The 15793-nt window shown below is 40.3% G+C and overlaps 1 protein-coding gene across 1 annotated transcript; it reads left to right on the plus strand.

Annotated features, from left to right (window-relative positions):
- Window positions 1–11764: 11764 nt before the first annotated feature.
- Window positions 11765–13039, plus strand: LOC137989240 (melanocyte-stimulating hormone receptor-like). The gene has a single exon (XM_068835085.1). It carries the CDS (start codon window positions 11839–11841, stop codon window positions 12748–12750), a length of 912 nt encoding a protein of 303 aa, XP_068691186.1. The 5' UTR covers window positions 11765–11838; the 3' UTR covers window positions 12751–13039.
- Window positions 13040–15793: the final 2754 nt, after the last annotated feature.

A 15793-nucleotide genomic window follows, 5' to 3' on the forward strand; every position in this document is an offset into this window, starting at 1 on the left:
TGAGGAATGCCACATACTTCTGTTTCATAGTTGTCATCAATGGGTTCACCTCCCAAAGACCGAAAAAATATACAGGTTCGGGTCCTACGGCTTTCTGAGGCAGCAATCCTCTTCTTCTCCCTTTTTTTCTTCTGTTCCTTCTTTTTTCTTGATTTGGATAATTTGGATTTGGCACCAATAGGAAATGTCGCTTTATATTTAGCCATCACCCTATCCAGGTCTTCTACAAGATGCAGAACGTTTAAACCGACTTGAGACTTTATTGAATGACGTTGTTCAGCATTAAAATTGTGTAAACAGCTGAGGCCAGTCTTCAGTGTTTTTCTAACTTGGTTACGACAGCATTAAGCTTGTCCTGGATATCATTTGCCTCTTGTTTGCAACGTCTGATGTTGCTGTCATCATGGGGAGCTGGCTTGTAATCCTCTCGGAGAAACCTTCCTGCACAAGCAGGGTTGTCGGATAAAAGATATTGGTATCTGTTCTCAAGTTTTTCAATATCTAAAGGTACGGGTTAGAGAGGGGGGGGGGGGGCACATCATAATTTTGAGAGAACGTGTGGGGGGGGGGGGGGGGGGTCACAGCTAATCTTGACGCTGCTGGAGGGGGGGACCTATCTCATTTTTCCTTTGGTGAAGCTCATTTTAGGACCCCCCTTCCTTATAATTATTGCACAGTCCCTTACGTGTATCCTGAACTTGCTGCTTTCTCCGATAACGTTTTTTTTTTGCTGGGTTGTCTCGCAGCTGCAGATTTCCTTGTGGGAGTGATCTGTCAGCCATCTTTGGTTGCTAGTAGAATAGCCGTGGATAACAGGCAGCGTGTCTTTGTTCATTTTAGCGCTTGTGTCCATCGACCGCCTTCTTGCTCTCACACTTCATTTAAGATACAATTCCATTGTCACGGTTTCTCGCATGTGTTTTGCAGTTTTGCTAATATGGGTTGCTGTTGCAACTACTTTCTCATTGAGGTTTGCAGTTACCAACTGGCGAATAATCCCGTTACTATTACTGCTCATTACTTTTCTTGTCATTGCGTTCTGCACCTACAAAATATTCCACATCGTTGGAAAACATCGACGACAAATACGAGAGCAAAACATGGCCATGAACGTGGGTGCGAATGCGTCGAACGAGCTCAAATGCAGAAAATCAGCGCCAATGTTCTTTATGTCTATGGTTTGCTCCTAACGTTTTATATTCCATTGTTTGCAACCGTTCTTGAGGACAACATTATTGGGCATACTGGATCCGTGAAGATTGCTTACGACTTTTCCACAACAGCTGTTTTCATCAAGTCGCTTTGGAATCCAGTCGTGTACTGCTGGCGAATACGAGAGATACGCCAAGCTGTGAAAAGTGTGCTAAGAGGACCACAGCAACATTAACAAACGGTCAAGCAAAGGTCTTCTCAATGTGTGTTGCGAGACAGATTTTACGAAAAGAAGAAACGCTTTCCAAAATTAATCCATGTTGTTTTCTTCCAAAATCTTGTTGGTGATGGTAATTTCTGCACCTCAAATGTCACTGAAAGTCGGAACTGGCTGCAGAGACAAGGGGTCTACTTCTGATCTCCAGTTGGAACTGTATTCAAAAGAATTGCGTTTCACAAGGAGAAACTGTTGCATCAATATTTGCTTTATATTAATTTATGAATGTTATAGAAATATGTACCTTGTTGATCTGATATCATATTTAAGCTTTTTTACTCGTCAAAAGAACAATTTCCGTAACATGTTGTGACCGCATGAATAACATATGAGCCTGCTTTTCCACACGCGCAAGCACGACAGCTCTTATTTCACCGCGAAAACGGCCTTGCCGCAAGTAGTTAAAAAGTATAACTTCCTACAGCTTTAACGAGAAAAAAGTGTTATCAAGGTACAACCTATAACTGTAATAGCGGACTCCGCTTTGTCGTGAGGTAAGAAATTTGTAACCCATCTGTGCGAGAAAAGAAAAAAAAAATGGTTTTGGTCATCGTACGACCGTAAGTACGTCCACCCCTCCTTATCTGCCTGTGTGACCAATATCACGTGATCGTCCCGCGTGCTCAAGTTTAGAGCTCATCGAAGTCAGCTGTATTCTTGAGGTTGACCGCTGACTAGGTACTGGGCTTTGATTGGATAGCAGGCTCAAGTCAGGATAACTTATTGTAAAAATAAACAAGACGCTCCATAAAAGCGTACACTGGCTTGCCTGTGGTACGTGTTACACAATTGAACCGCAGGGTTCCAGTTAATTTTTTTAAAGCAAATTTATAAACCTTATAAATTTAAGTTAATGTGACAACCAAGACATATCACAATGTGTGACTTACTATCTGGACAAAGCTTTGGCTGTCATGCTCAAAGGTCATTTCCTTTAATTTCACGTGCAAACAACATCTCGAGCCCCATTTCGCCAATCACTTGCTAGCCTTCATGCACGTTGTGTTGCCATAGTGATCCCGCCGGTTTTTCTTGCCATGTGCTACAAAGCTTAGTTTTCTTGTGTAGCTTGCTACGAAAATTTTCCTCCCTCCCTCCCTAACTTTGCTGGGTCCTTGGTGGTATGTCAAAGAGTTAAGTTCGTATTCAATTCTATTCTTACTAAGTCCCTTGTTTGTATAGTTGCATATTTACGGTAGTTTTTTATAACATGTTACTGTTCTCTTCGAGCTTATCAGCTCTGAGTAAGTTTATTGAGTTTTAAAGCACATCGCTTTATGGGTTATTATGCCTACTAACCTTAAACAGCGGTCTACCTATGTAGTCATGTTTCCTGTTAAATTGCTTGCTGTAGAGCCTGCATATCTGGACTGTCAGTTATCTGCTGTACATTCTTAACATGTAACAAGTTTTACATATTAGCTATCAGATTTGTATTAGGCTACCAAGGCACCACATTTTATGGGTGTTTTCTCTTCATTGCTACTTTTACTGAGATATCCATAATTATATTGATGGGTTGGGTTTCATCTAGAGTTATTGTTCCTTGAGAGTTAATCTAAATCATGTTGTCAACTAGGTAGATAATGGGGTACTTGGACACTCTAATTATCTGATATACATTTCCTGACATTATGTTACAGGCTCTCTGTAATCTTGTTATGTGAAAGTCAGTTATAGATTTATTGAATTTCAATAAACATGGGTTGGGGATGAAGTGCTCCCATACAGGTCACCCTTTGCCCCATAGACTCACTTATTTCTTCTATTCTGGGGTACTGGGCCCCAGTGCAGCTTTATAACTTTGTTACCATAGCAACTAGGTGAAAATCTTTTAGGATAAGGACCTCTTTCATTGGGGATCTTGACCCCTTGGAGAGGACTGGGGGATTATGACCCCTCTCTGGAGAGGATTGGGGGATTATGACCCCTCTCTGGAGAGGATTTACGTCTCCTTTAGCTAACTAGGATAGGATATAAGGACCTTTTTAATTGGGGATCTTGGCCCCTTGGAGAGGATTGGGGGATTATGACCCCTCTCTGGAGAGGATTGACTTCTCCTTCAGCTAACTAGGATAAGATATAAAGACCTCTCTTGCGGGGATTACGACCTCCGGAGAGGGTTGGGGGAGTATGGCCCCCTCTCCGAGAGGATTTTCCTCTCCTTCAGTCCTAGCACCATTACTTGGATAGAGTTAGTTTGTAGACTTGACCTGTGCGAGTAGTTATTTTTCTGGAGCACTTTGTCCCCAACCCCTTTATCCCACAAACTTGCCTCTGTGTAATTTTTTGCTGTTCTTGGGTTGGGAGCATTAAGTGTGGGGTCATTAAGACCATTTAAGGGTCACCCACATGTCGCGCCAGCAGAGGCCCTTTGGCTCGCACGTTCACACCTTTAATTATTTTGTTATATCCTGTCCCATTTTGACGTCTTTTAGTTTTTAGTGCTACTATGATCAAATTTTTATCCCATGATTTTTTAGGTTTATCACATAGAATACCAGGAAAGATTATAAACGCTGTCTACAGTTTGCAAATATCTGCATCTACTCCGGAGATATTTAAGTTTGAAAAATGAGTAAAATATGCAAATGAGGGGACTGATGACGTCATTGACTCAACCCAATGTAACATCATGTGTAGTACAACCTCGTCCCCAAAGCCAGGGAAAAGCGCCCTGGGGGCGAGGTAATTAGACCTATCTCGGTCAATTTGCAGCAGTCTTAGGTAAATAGCCCCCTGAGAAGACACGGGGTTGCTAGCAAAGCACTGAACCCAGAAAGATTGAAGAAAATAAAAGGGAATCGAGAAACATTGGCTTCTGGGCTGACATGATGATAATTTTCAAGTTCCCTCACAATTTATTTTCACCACAAGTTTAAGCGTGCCCTCTGAACATCTGACAGCAGTTACTAAAGTTACTAAAGTTACTAAAGTTTACCCTGTCCGGCGGGGTAAGTATCTGGATGGGTGACCTAAAAGAATATACCATTTTGTAACAGAAGCATTGGACCGAAAATACTATGAACGCTAACAAATGCGAACTCAGCAAGGTACAGACTTTGTTAGCTTGCTTTATGCAAAACAAATATTGATGCAAAAGTAAATAAATATTGATACACAGTTTTTAGAAAGAGCATAAGGATATTATAATTCACAGAGGTAGAAAATACTATAGAATCCTTTTCCAGCGAAAAATTTATTGAAACAAACAATATATTTCTTATAGGCAAAAACCTCTTCCTATTTCATTGCGTGCGTGAAAACAAGAAACTCGATCGTGTCAAATTACCATGTACGCAACAAAATAAATTACAGGTTCAAACCCTTTCCTGAAGAACCTTTTCCAGGAATAATGATGTAGAAAATAGTCGACAAGCTTTCTTTTCTAAATAATAATGCTTGACTGTCACATTTCCAATTTTTTTTTACATTACTTTGTTGAATCCATAAGTTACTGGATTTCCATTTGTTTTCAGTGACATAACACTATACACTCGTGATGAAATGTTGGAAATACCGCCCACTTTGATTTCGGCTCGACGGGCTAGAAAGATTGTTGTCGAAGTCCATTACTCGTCGCTTTTAAGATTCTAGATCATCATCGCCTGTCTTGTTCATGAGGGTATATTATGTTGAAAGATGCACTAAAACGCCATTCGAGTTGCAATGACTATCGGCGCCATTGCAGGTTAATGAAATATTCTCCCGTGTGCACCAGAGAAATCTACGCATTACCCCAGCCCCCTCAAGCCTAACACAACTCGTACAGAAGACTCTACGCACAAAGACACCACTTAGCAGGAGAGTGACAGGCACGACTTTTCATGACACGGAAAAAATAAAACGGCGGAGAAATATACCCATTTTCCGACTGGGATTGCCATACGGCAACCCAGTAATAACCCAGGAGCTTCGCTTTTAGGCTTAGCAAAATCTTTATATTGAGGGTACGTTTAAATGGGGTTAACCGTTAACCGTGAGATGTAAAGAAAAGTTAACCGTTAGGCGTGAAAATTACAAAAAAAAAAATAATAATAATAATAACCTTTAGCAAAGAAAAAAATAAAGGCATTTAGCGCGTGTGTTTTTGTTATTTGGAAAAGTGGAATAGGGAGTATTTCGAAATATTTAGAGACTTCAGGTCACTCAACACCGTTTGACCTCCTTTGCTCTTCTCTTTGACATTCCGTCCCACTAGGCTTTTCTGACAAGACAAAACAAGTCCCAAATAACCACAAAGCTATTTTATGTTCTCGTTTCCAACGCCACGCATCTTTAAAATTTCATTACGTCATTACAATTGGCCAATAAGGTTCTTCTCTAAAAATAGCCGAGTAGCTAAAATTAGATTTAAAAAAAAAAACTATCATTAGTCCATGGATGGGGGATCCGTTCTCTTACCTCTCTTGCCCCCATATGGAGGTCTTGACAAAATGTAAGTCACATTCTGATGGCCAACGACTTATTCTATTAAATATGTGTACTAAGACCCTACTAAATAACACAGAGAACCCCAAAAAGATTTTGCGTATTTTTGGCGAAATCCAAAACGGATTACGAATCCAAGTATCCACACTAGAGGAGGATACCTTGGATCAAATCTAAATCCGGATTTATGAGATTCACCTTATGCATTTCAGCGTTTTTTGGGATAGGATTTGAAAAAAAGTATTTTTGACAAGCAGTTTTCCATGCAAAAATGATGCACAACAGCTACCGTCCATGACACTTTAGCTGAAATGTTTTTCTCGAACCATTTTTACCGTTCGATCGAGGACACGAACAGGTCGAAAAACTAAATGGTTAGCTTTCCTGCAAATTCACACCAGAAATTACAATTTAAGTTTGTTGGTAGCAATAATATTGTTAGCACCTTTCCCACAGCTAAAAAACTGAAGTAAATTGCAAAAATACCCCCTCTATCTACTCGATTTGTACCTTAGCACGCACGTTTTTGGCCATTTCTATTCATCGGTAGCTGAGGTTTTTTTTTCTTCTGGTAGCATTTGCATTAAAGAATTTCTCCAAAACAAACCAATTAACTGCTTTTTTTTTTTTAATTGCCCGCAACTCGGGGTTTAATCGTTTTCGTTGTCATGGAAAATAATCCTTTTTAGGATTTTGCGTTTTTTTGACACAGAAGAATCCTTTCATCCAAGATCACAAAGCCGTTAAGTTTTTGGATTTTCCGAAAAAAACACACCCTTAGATTTAAAAAAAATGACACCGACGTATGGGGGATCGTCCTTAAACCATCGAGTAAGATGTATGTATCCTACATTTACTGAATCTTAACTAGACGTTCCCATAGTTACATCATTCATCATCAGAAGTAACCGTTAAACAGAGTTTGAAGCTTTAAACATTTAAGGTAGTGGAGGACTGAAAGCCACCTCCTTCAGATTTTACTGTCTTAGCCAGATGACTTTACTCGTCAATGGGTTAAAACCAGCTACGCAGTGTAAAAATTATGTGCCCTTTAAATTTACTCCACGTGCCGTGAAAAATGAGGCGTATGAAAGCTTCAGGTGACCGTGCTAAGACATAAAAAATAAATAGGAAAAAAGCTTTTCTTTAACCAAAAATCGGAAGAAAATAGGACATCCTTTGAAGGCCCCGAATCAATATCAGGAGTCTGTAGAGGCTCTAAAACCTTCGAAGGTGCTCTTCTCCAAGGACATGGCTTTGAACAGCGTTTGCTTAAGTGCATAGCATGGACTCAAGTTAAGGTGATTCCCTTGTTTTGCACCGCGCATCTCATACTGCGCATAACATTGCGACTTCGGAGATGAAGGCGTTTCACGCCGGCCACCTGAAGGGACCCAGCTAAGGCAGCTTTTGTTGTGAAAGAGCTTTTAAGTGCAATCATGATAACTTTTCTCGGTTAAAGAGGTGTTGTTTTGGAACTCGCCCCAGTCCTTTCACCGAAAATGATCATTTTGAAGCTGAAATTATTCCTTTGCCATCCATTTATCGTCATGTTGCGTAAAAGGTACACGGAAAACATATTTTAAGGAGAAAAAAAAATTGGAAAGTAGAAGTTGTAGTATTTACATCTAAATATAACGACGAGAAGCTCCATTTAGAGTCCGGCCGACACTGAGTGCAAGGTGATGACTGTAGCGGTCGAATTTGCTTACGTTTCTTTGCAAGATTGAGCAATTTAAAATCACTTTACTTAAAGATTATAGCCCGGACAAACAAGTAAGTTCAAGTTTCAGAAATATTCAGTAGCTTTTGCTACACAACAACAAATTTTCCGGTTGATCTAGTTTTGAACTCTTCTCACTTAATTCGGTAAAAAACCCATATTGTTACTGCATTTTTAAAATGTCCTGTGTATGAATATCAACATTATTGTGCCAAGTTCGAAAAAAATCTGGATAGTACGTCATTTTCAAGCATAGTTACTAACTATGTTTCAAGGGAAGAAGAAACTCAACAAGGAACTCACCTAGGAGCTACGCCAGGAAATCGTAAATTATCTTTTTCCTTTTCCCACACTTAGCAGCAACTTAGCTTTCCGTTTAGCCACTCTCATTTTCGCCAAAACTAGGTTTTGTAGTCACATCAATTTCGTCGGCCGTTGTCTCAATTCTAAAGTCATTCCTAAAGGTTTTCGCTCAAACTTTCATGCTTCTACATCCTCTCACTCACATCAATATCTTCACCAAATTCGATCGATGCGCGCAAAATTCTTTTTCACGTAATATTATGAGGATCACAATTAGAGCTATGTGCCAAAAACGAAAGTTACTTGACATGCAAATTCTTCAGTGCCGCTCCGAACTTTCCAAAATCGGTCCAGTAGTTTTATTACAATCGCGATTCGCGCTAAAATCCGAGAACTTAATTCTGGACTGTTTGACCATTTACACCAAACCAAGACTCTAAAACTTCAACAATTAATAGGTCCGCAAATTACAGACGTGACTACATTGCATAGCCATAATACCGTAGTTACAATTCCAGAAAATCTTCCTCTTACTGACTCAGAGAAATCTGTTCTCAGTAAGGGCCTAAATTTTGTCTCTATTACCAAACGCACCAATGGATTTTCTATTAAGCAAGATGTTGAAAAATTCATGACAAAGAGGATGATTCGGACACTTCTAACAAAGATATTTTTGAAACACTTCAAGTTCGCAAATCTAAATGGACTCCCCCAGAGGGACAATTTTGCCTCTTTAGATTTTTTCACCAAAAAATGCCGTCACGACATTCACAAACTTAAATTCAATCGTAACACTAAATTTTCCAACCTTTTCTCGGAAGAGTGGGCGGCGCTTAAAAATCTTAGGAAACGCAATGACATAGTTGTCAAATCGGCCCACCTTTACAAAAAAGATGCTTTGCGGCAACTTTCTGACACCTCGTTTTATGCCAAAATCCAGAAAGATCTCGCTTCCAAAAATCAAAAACTTGTCAAAGACACCATTCAGAATCTAATAGTTAATCAAGAATTACCGGACACTGCCACTAATCTCATCATCAACACCCCTAGAACTTCGTGCATTTACAGTTGCCTAAAATTCACAAACCTAACAACCCAGGTCGCCCTGTCGTTTCTGCCTGTAGTTGCCCCACCGAACTCATTTCTAGCTACTTAGACAGGAATATGACGCCTATCGTCATATCTTTTCCATCATACATTAAAGACAGTACACGCGCAATAAAAATTTTCCGTGATTTCTATTTCTCCGGCCAAGACAAACTTATTTTCACCATGGACATTACATCTCTAAACACAATTAATCCGAATAGCAAAGGTCTTCGAGCACTTAAACACTTTTTCGATCAACGCACTGTTAAAGAGCCAAGCTCGGAAACGCTCCTCCGCCTTGCCGAACTAGTTTTAACGCTTAACTGTTTTTCATTCGCTGGCAACTATTACAAACAAATTAATGGTGTAAGAGAATGGGACCTACAATCATGGACTTAAGTGTTGGGAAGGTAACTTCATTTTACAGATACCCCCCCTCCCCCTTTTTAATGTTGGATTTTCCAGGAGAAAAAAATGGTGACTTTTCTTACCTGAAGAACTCCAACATTGAATATGGGTGAGGGAGGCCACAAGAGCATGGTATTTCCCAAACACTTCAGCCAATAGTTAGAAAAATCGAATTAGGTGTGAATTAGCGAGCTGATGACCACAACCTTCCCAACAACTTTTGACCACGATTGTAGCTATGCCAATCTTTTTGTAGGATATGTTGAACACCAATTTCTTAATCAGTACAAGGGCCCCAAGCCTGAATTCTACGGCCGCTACATCGACGACTGCATCGGCGCTATTTCATCCAGCAGAGAAGAACTCGATCAATTTATAACCTCCGACAATACTTTTCATCTGGCTCTTAAATATACCTGGGAAATTTCGGAAACTTCATTGTCTTTCCTAGATATCAGAGTTTCTATTAGTGACAACGGGCTACGTACCAGTGTGCACATGCCAAGAACTCCATTCCTTATTCTCAATTTCTTAGACTTCGACATCTATGTAGTGATGACTCCGATTTTTCCAGCAAATCAGAGGAGATGTGCCAGTTCTTCGAAAAACGTGACTATCCTGTCTCTGTGGTCAAAGCGGGCCATCATCGCGCCCAACAATTTGATCGACAGTCAGCACTACTAACGTCTCAAAAAGATAAGAATGACAGAATTCCATTCACCCTCACCTTCCATCCTCATAATCACGCAGTCAAAAGTATTATTCTTAATAACTTTAAATTACTCCAAAATGATCCCGAGACTGGTAGAATCTTTTCGCAACCTCCACTTATTTCATTCAAACGCGACAAAAACGTAGGCAACTTTTTAGTTAGAAGCGCGCTCAAAACTAACGAGCAACCCGGCACTTGCAAATGTGCGCGCTCACGATGCAAAACCTGTCTTTTCATTGTTAACACTAGCAAGATATCGGGACCTAAGCGATCTGTCAAGATCACCGATTGTTTCACATGTACCTCCGCAAATGTCATTTATTGCATAACCTGTACGTTATGCAATAAATTATACATTGGCGAGACAGGTAGACGACTAGGCGACCGATTCCGCAAACACCTTCGCGATGTTGAGAAGAATGACAAGGATGCATCTACGCCAGTCGCTCGTCATTTTAATCTCCCTAACCACTCCCCAAAACACATGGCTATCTGCGGCCTTTCCCTAAGTCTAGGTACGACGGAAAGCCGCAGGAATCTGAAACAAAAATTCATCTTCCAAATCGGCACTCTTAATCCTCACGGTATTAACGAACGCTTTTCATTTAATTAATATCTTCCTATTTTTCACGTTGCCATGTTACCACCAATAGCGTAGCTCCCACTCTACTATAAAAACTACACGTAACCCAAAATTCCTCGATTCGCTCTGACGAAGGCCTAACGCTCGAAACGTCTGCTTTTAGAATCTCTGTACGGTGGCCAATTTACATTATTAACTCCGTTGATAAAACCAAAATTTTTGTATAATACTTCCCCACCGACGCAGCACCACAGTCTCTTTAGAAACTACCCCCTTCATTCATTTTTTCCTTCTGGGTTGACTCGCAGCTGCAGATATCCTTGTGGGAGCAATCTGTCGTCCATCTTTGGCCGGTTGCTTGCAAAATAGCCGAACTTCAAGGAGATCCAAGCCTCAATTGTCCATTGGGCATGCTTCAGGCCATGAGTGCGTGGATAACAGGCAGTGTCTAAATGAGAATTTGAATAGCGGTATAAATTTAATAGTCTTGACATTTACACAGACAGACACACGTACTTAACTAATTAAACTGTAAATAAATTCTTCGAAAACGTACAAGCCTTATACATTTTCGTCTACAACTGAAAATGAAGCTCACTTTCAAATTTCGAAAAATAAACGGCTTAATACGACCATCTCTTACAATACTGTCACGGCCGTAGCCAGTATGAGGCAAACAGTCATTTTTTTCGTCATTGTTGAAAAAAACGTGATTCCAGTGTACTCATCATAAGCTCCTAAAATACCTACGAAGAGAAACTAACCACGGACGTTGCCTAAGTCATAACTTTTTTCTGGCTACGGCCCTGACTGTTATTTGGGGTTATAAATTTATGTATCAGTACACCTGCATGCAGGCTCAATATTCATCCAAGTTTAGTCAGATAATTCAAAACCTGATTAAGGAATAGAATAGGGGAACTGCAAGATCAACTTTTTAGATAATTCGATGAAAATTAAAAAACAGGTAAGGGTAATTGAATGCAATCCCTCCAATTGGGTGCCGACACGTTTTCATGAAAGAAGCCTCAATCAGCTCATGCCGGGCTTATCAATCTTTCATCTTTTGACTTTTCCATCAAAGATTCACTGACGTTTTGGTAAGGTGGTTCTCAAAATTCAGAATATTAGGACAATACTGAAGGCTTCAATCAAGCATTATGAACAAGTCACTAGTGAATACGAATTGTTTTTTTCTTCCAATGAACGTGGGCCAAACGGAAGCAACATTTATGGCAAATGTTGTTACGTGTATCCTGAACTTGCTGCTTTCTCCGATAACGAGTGCAGGGAATTTTATCATTGTATACGTGATTTGGAAATCACGAGACCTTCATTCGCCATCTTTTTTTCTGCTGAGTTGTCTCGCAGCTGCAGATTTCCTCGTGGGAGTGATCTGTCAGCCATCTTTGGTTGCTAGAAGAATAGCCGAACTACAAGGAGATCCAAGCCTCATCTGTCCATTGAGCATACTTCAGGTCATGAGTACGTGGATAACAGGCGGCGTGTCTTTGTTCCTTTTAGTGCTTGTGTCCATCGATCGCCTTCTTGCTCTCACACTTCATTTAAGATATAATTCCATTGTCACGGTTTCTCGCATGTGTTTCGCAGTTTTGCTAATATGGGTTGCCACTGCAACTACTGTATCATTGAGGTTTGCAGTTACCAACTGGCTAATAATCCCGTTACTATTACTGCTCATTACTTTTCTTGTCATTGCTTTCTGCACCTACAAAATATTCTACATCGTTGGAAAACATCAACGACAAATACGAGAGCAAAACATATTTATGAGCGTGGGTCCGAATGCGTCGAACGAGCTCAAATGCAGAAAATCAGCAGCTACTATTCTTTATTTTTATGGTTTGCTCCTAACGTTTTATATTCCATTTTTTGCGACGGTTCTTGCGGAAAACATTATTGGGTATACTCGATCCGTGAGGATTGCTTACGACTTTTCCGCAACAGCTGTTTTCTTCAACTCGCTTTGGAATCCAGTCGTGTATTGCTGGCGAATACGAGAGATACGCCAAGCTGTGAAAAGTGTGCTAAGAAGACCACAGCAACATTAACAAACGGTCGAGCAAAGATCTTCTCACTGTGTGGGCAAGAAAAATTTCACGAAACGTAGAAACGCTTTCCAAAATGCATGCTGTTTTCTCCCAAAATCCTGTTGGTGATGGTAATTTCTGCACTTCGAATCTCACTGAAAGTCAAAACTAGCTGCAGAGACAATAGGTCTACTTCTGATCTCCAATTGGAACTGTATTTAAAAGAATTGCGTTTCACAAGGAGAAAGTTGCATTCAATATTTGCTTTATATTAATTTAAGACTGTTATAGAAATATGTACCTTGTTGATCTGATATCATATTTGCGCCTTTTCACTTGTCAAAAGAACAATTTCCGTACCATGTTTGTGACCGCATGAATAGCATGTGAGCCTGCTTTTCCACACGCGCAAGCACGACAGCTCTTATTTCACCGCGAAATCGCCGGGCCTTCTTGCAAGTAAGTTAAAAAATGTAACTTCCTACAGTTAAACCAGAAAAAAGTGCTATTAAGGCACAACCTATAACTGTAATATCGGACTTTGCTTCGTCGCGAGGTAAGAAATATTGTAGCCCCAGGCCATCTGTGCGAGAAAAGAAAAAAAACGGTTTTGGTCATTTGCCAGTGTGACCAGTATCACGTGAGCATACCACGTGCTCAAGTTTATAGCTCATCGAGGTTAGCTGTTTTCTTGAGGTTGACGGCTGACTATGTACGTACTGGGCTTCGATTGGATCGCAGGCTCAAGTCAGGATAACTTACTAATTTACATATTTACAGCTAATAACGTAAAAAGACCAAATATGAACAATGTGCGAATAATAAAAGAAAAAAAATGCTTATTAGTATCAATAATAATAAAAATGATGTGATTTATTTGTGATCAATGAGCTCTCCTTTTCAAAGGTGAAATTGTTAATAAATTTGGAGAGTTGCTTTAGACGATTTTTAAACAATGTGACATTATCATAGTCTTTAACGCTACTAGGAATTGAGTTCTAAATCATAGTTCCTCTGTGTCGAAGAGAAAGTATGCCTATTTCCTTTTTGGGTCTGTCCAGTAGCAGTTGTATAGATCGTCGAGAGAAAACAGAAAACAATTCAGTTATTTGAGCTGGGCCAACTTGATAGAAGAGACTTAACTGATTAGAGTGTAATGCTAACTGTAATGCTAACTGATTAGAGTGTAATGCACAAACGTATTCCTTCCTTCAACTTGATAGAAGGCTTGGTGGACTTGATTTAATATAGCTTTTTTATACATGTGTGATAATGCAAGCCAGTTGGCTTTTTGTAGAATATAGGTGTTATCTCGGTCACGTGGTAGGTCGTGAATAAGTCTGGCTGCTTTTGTGTGGATCTCCTTTAAGTTATTGAATAGCGGTGGGGTGCATGCACCCCATACTGGAATGCAATAGGAGACTCCTGATACAACTGTTTTGAAATAGATTTCCTCGAGTACTTTAGGGGGAAGGCGTGGCATTCTCCTCAAAGCTCCAATCTTTTTCCTGTAACTCTTGCATAATTTATCGATGTGAGGTGACCAGGACAATTTATTGTCAATTTCCACGCCGAAGCAGCAGGTTGAGTTTACACAATCAATTCTATTTTCCTCATATCGGAGTTCTTGAAGGGGGCCAATTAAAGGTTTTGTGGACAGGAGCATAGCTTCACTTTTGCCATTATGATATCGAGAGTCTGTTTCTTTGTGATCACATGTAAATTTGTTTAAAAATTAAGTTCAAGCGCTCGGTGACAGTATGAAAATTGTCGCCAATGCAGTAAGCGGTGGTGTCGTCTGCATACATCTCGACCTCGCCTTCGGAAACAGCATCGGGCAGGTCATTTACATAAATTGAATACAGCCTTGGTCCCAGTAAGGAATCTTGTGGAACTCCGTGATTTATAGGTTTTGTTGACGAGGATGAACCATTTACTGTGGTGAACCGAAATCTGTTTTTTAGATAGTCAAGTATCCAGTCATAAAAGTCACCCATAATTCCAACTGCTTGGAGTTTCAGGCAGGGGCACCCAACGACCAATTTGTTGTAAAATGTATTATTATACCCCAGTTAATGAAAATAAATGTTATTAAGGCATTTTCAGGTGTTTTTCAGTGTTGCTGGGAAAACATTATCTGTTCCTTTTTCCCAGCAAGACACACAAGAAATTTCCCAGCCAGCTAGATAAAATTGATTGGTTTTCCAGCCAGCTGATCAAATTTATTTCCCAGCTAGGAATTCCGCGCGCTTTCAAATCCCTCGATCCGAAACGACCGAACAAAAGCGACAAAACCGGGACAAAACAGTTTTTTTCCGCAAGCGCAATCACTCTGACCAGCCGTCGTATGTTTGTGACTACTCTCTGGGAGAGGGAAGGGGTTCTCTTTTTTTATTTTTTTATTTTTTTAGTCGTCCTCAGTCTTCAGAGTTTCTACAGCCAGCTCGGGTTGAAATGCTGGAAAAAGTCAGTAATTCCCAGGCAAAACCTCTATCAATAACAAAATTTCCCACCCAGCTCATCGAAACACCTGTATTTTTGCCAGCCAGCAAGATTCCTCTGGGGAACAGATAATGTGAGGAACAGATTCGTTGGGTGACCCTGTTCAGGGGAAGTAGCTCGTGCGAGATGGTATCAAAGGCCTTCCTGAAGTCAATAACATGATCGCTCCAACAATTTTATTTTCGTCTAGCGCAGCTCTCCATCTTTCGGTCATTGAGATTAGCAGGGTTTCGGTTGATCTACCTTTCCGAAATCGCCATTTGTTGTTGCTCTAGAGATTGTGTATCTGAAGGTGCTCGTCGAACACGCGACAGAACTGGCTCTCCAACAGTTTTCCGGGCAGGCTGAGCACATGGAGAGCGGTCTGTAGTTTGCTGGATCGAGTTGGTTGCCTTTCTTAAAGATAGAAGCGATGCGAGCCAATTTACAGTTTGATGGTAATCTGGAATTTTCTAGGCTTTTACCGAAAATTGTGTTGAGGCCGTTGATCGCGGAATTTCCAGCTACGACGAGGTCTTTGGCTTGGATCCCGTCAGGTCCAGCGGCTTTACTTGGTTTAAGT

This window comes from Montipora foliosa, chromosome 2 (genome assembly GCF_036669935.1).
Source record: "Montipora foliosa isolate CH-2021 chromosome 2, ASM3666993v2, whole genome shotgun sequence".
In the NCBI taxonomy this organism is placed as follows: Eukaryota; Metazoa; Cnidaria; class Anthozoa; order Scleractinia; family Acroporidae; genus Montipora; species Montipora foliosa.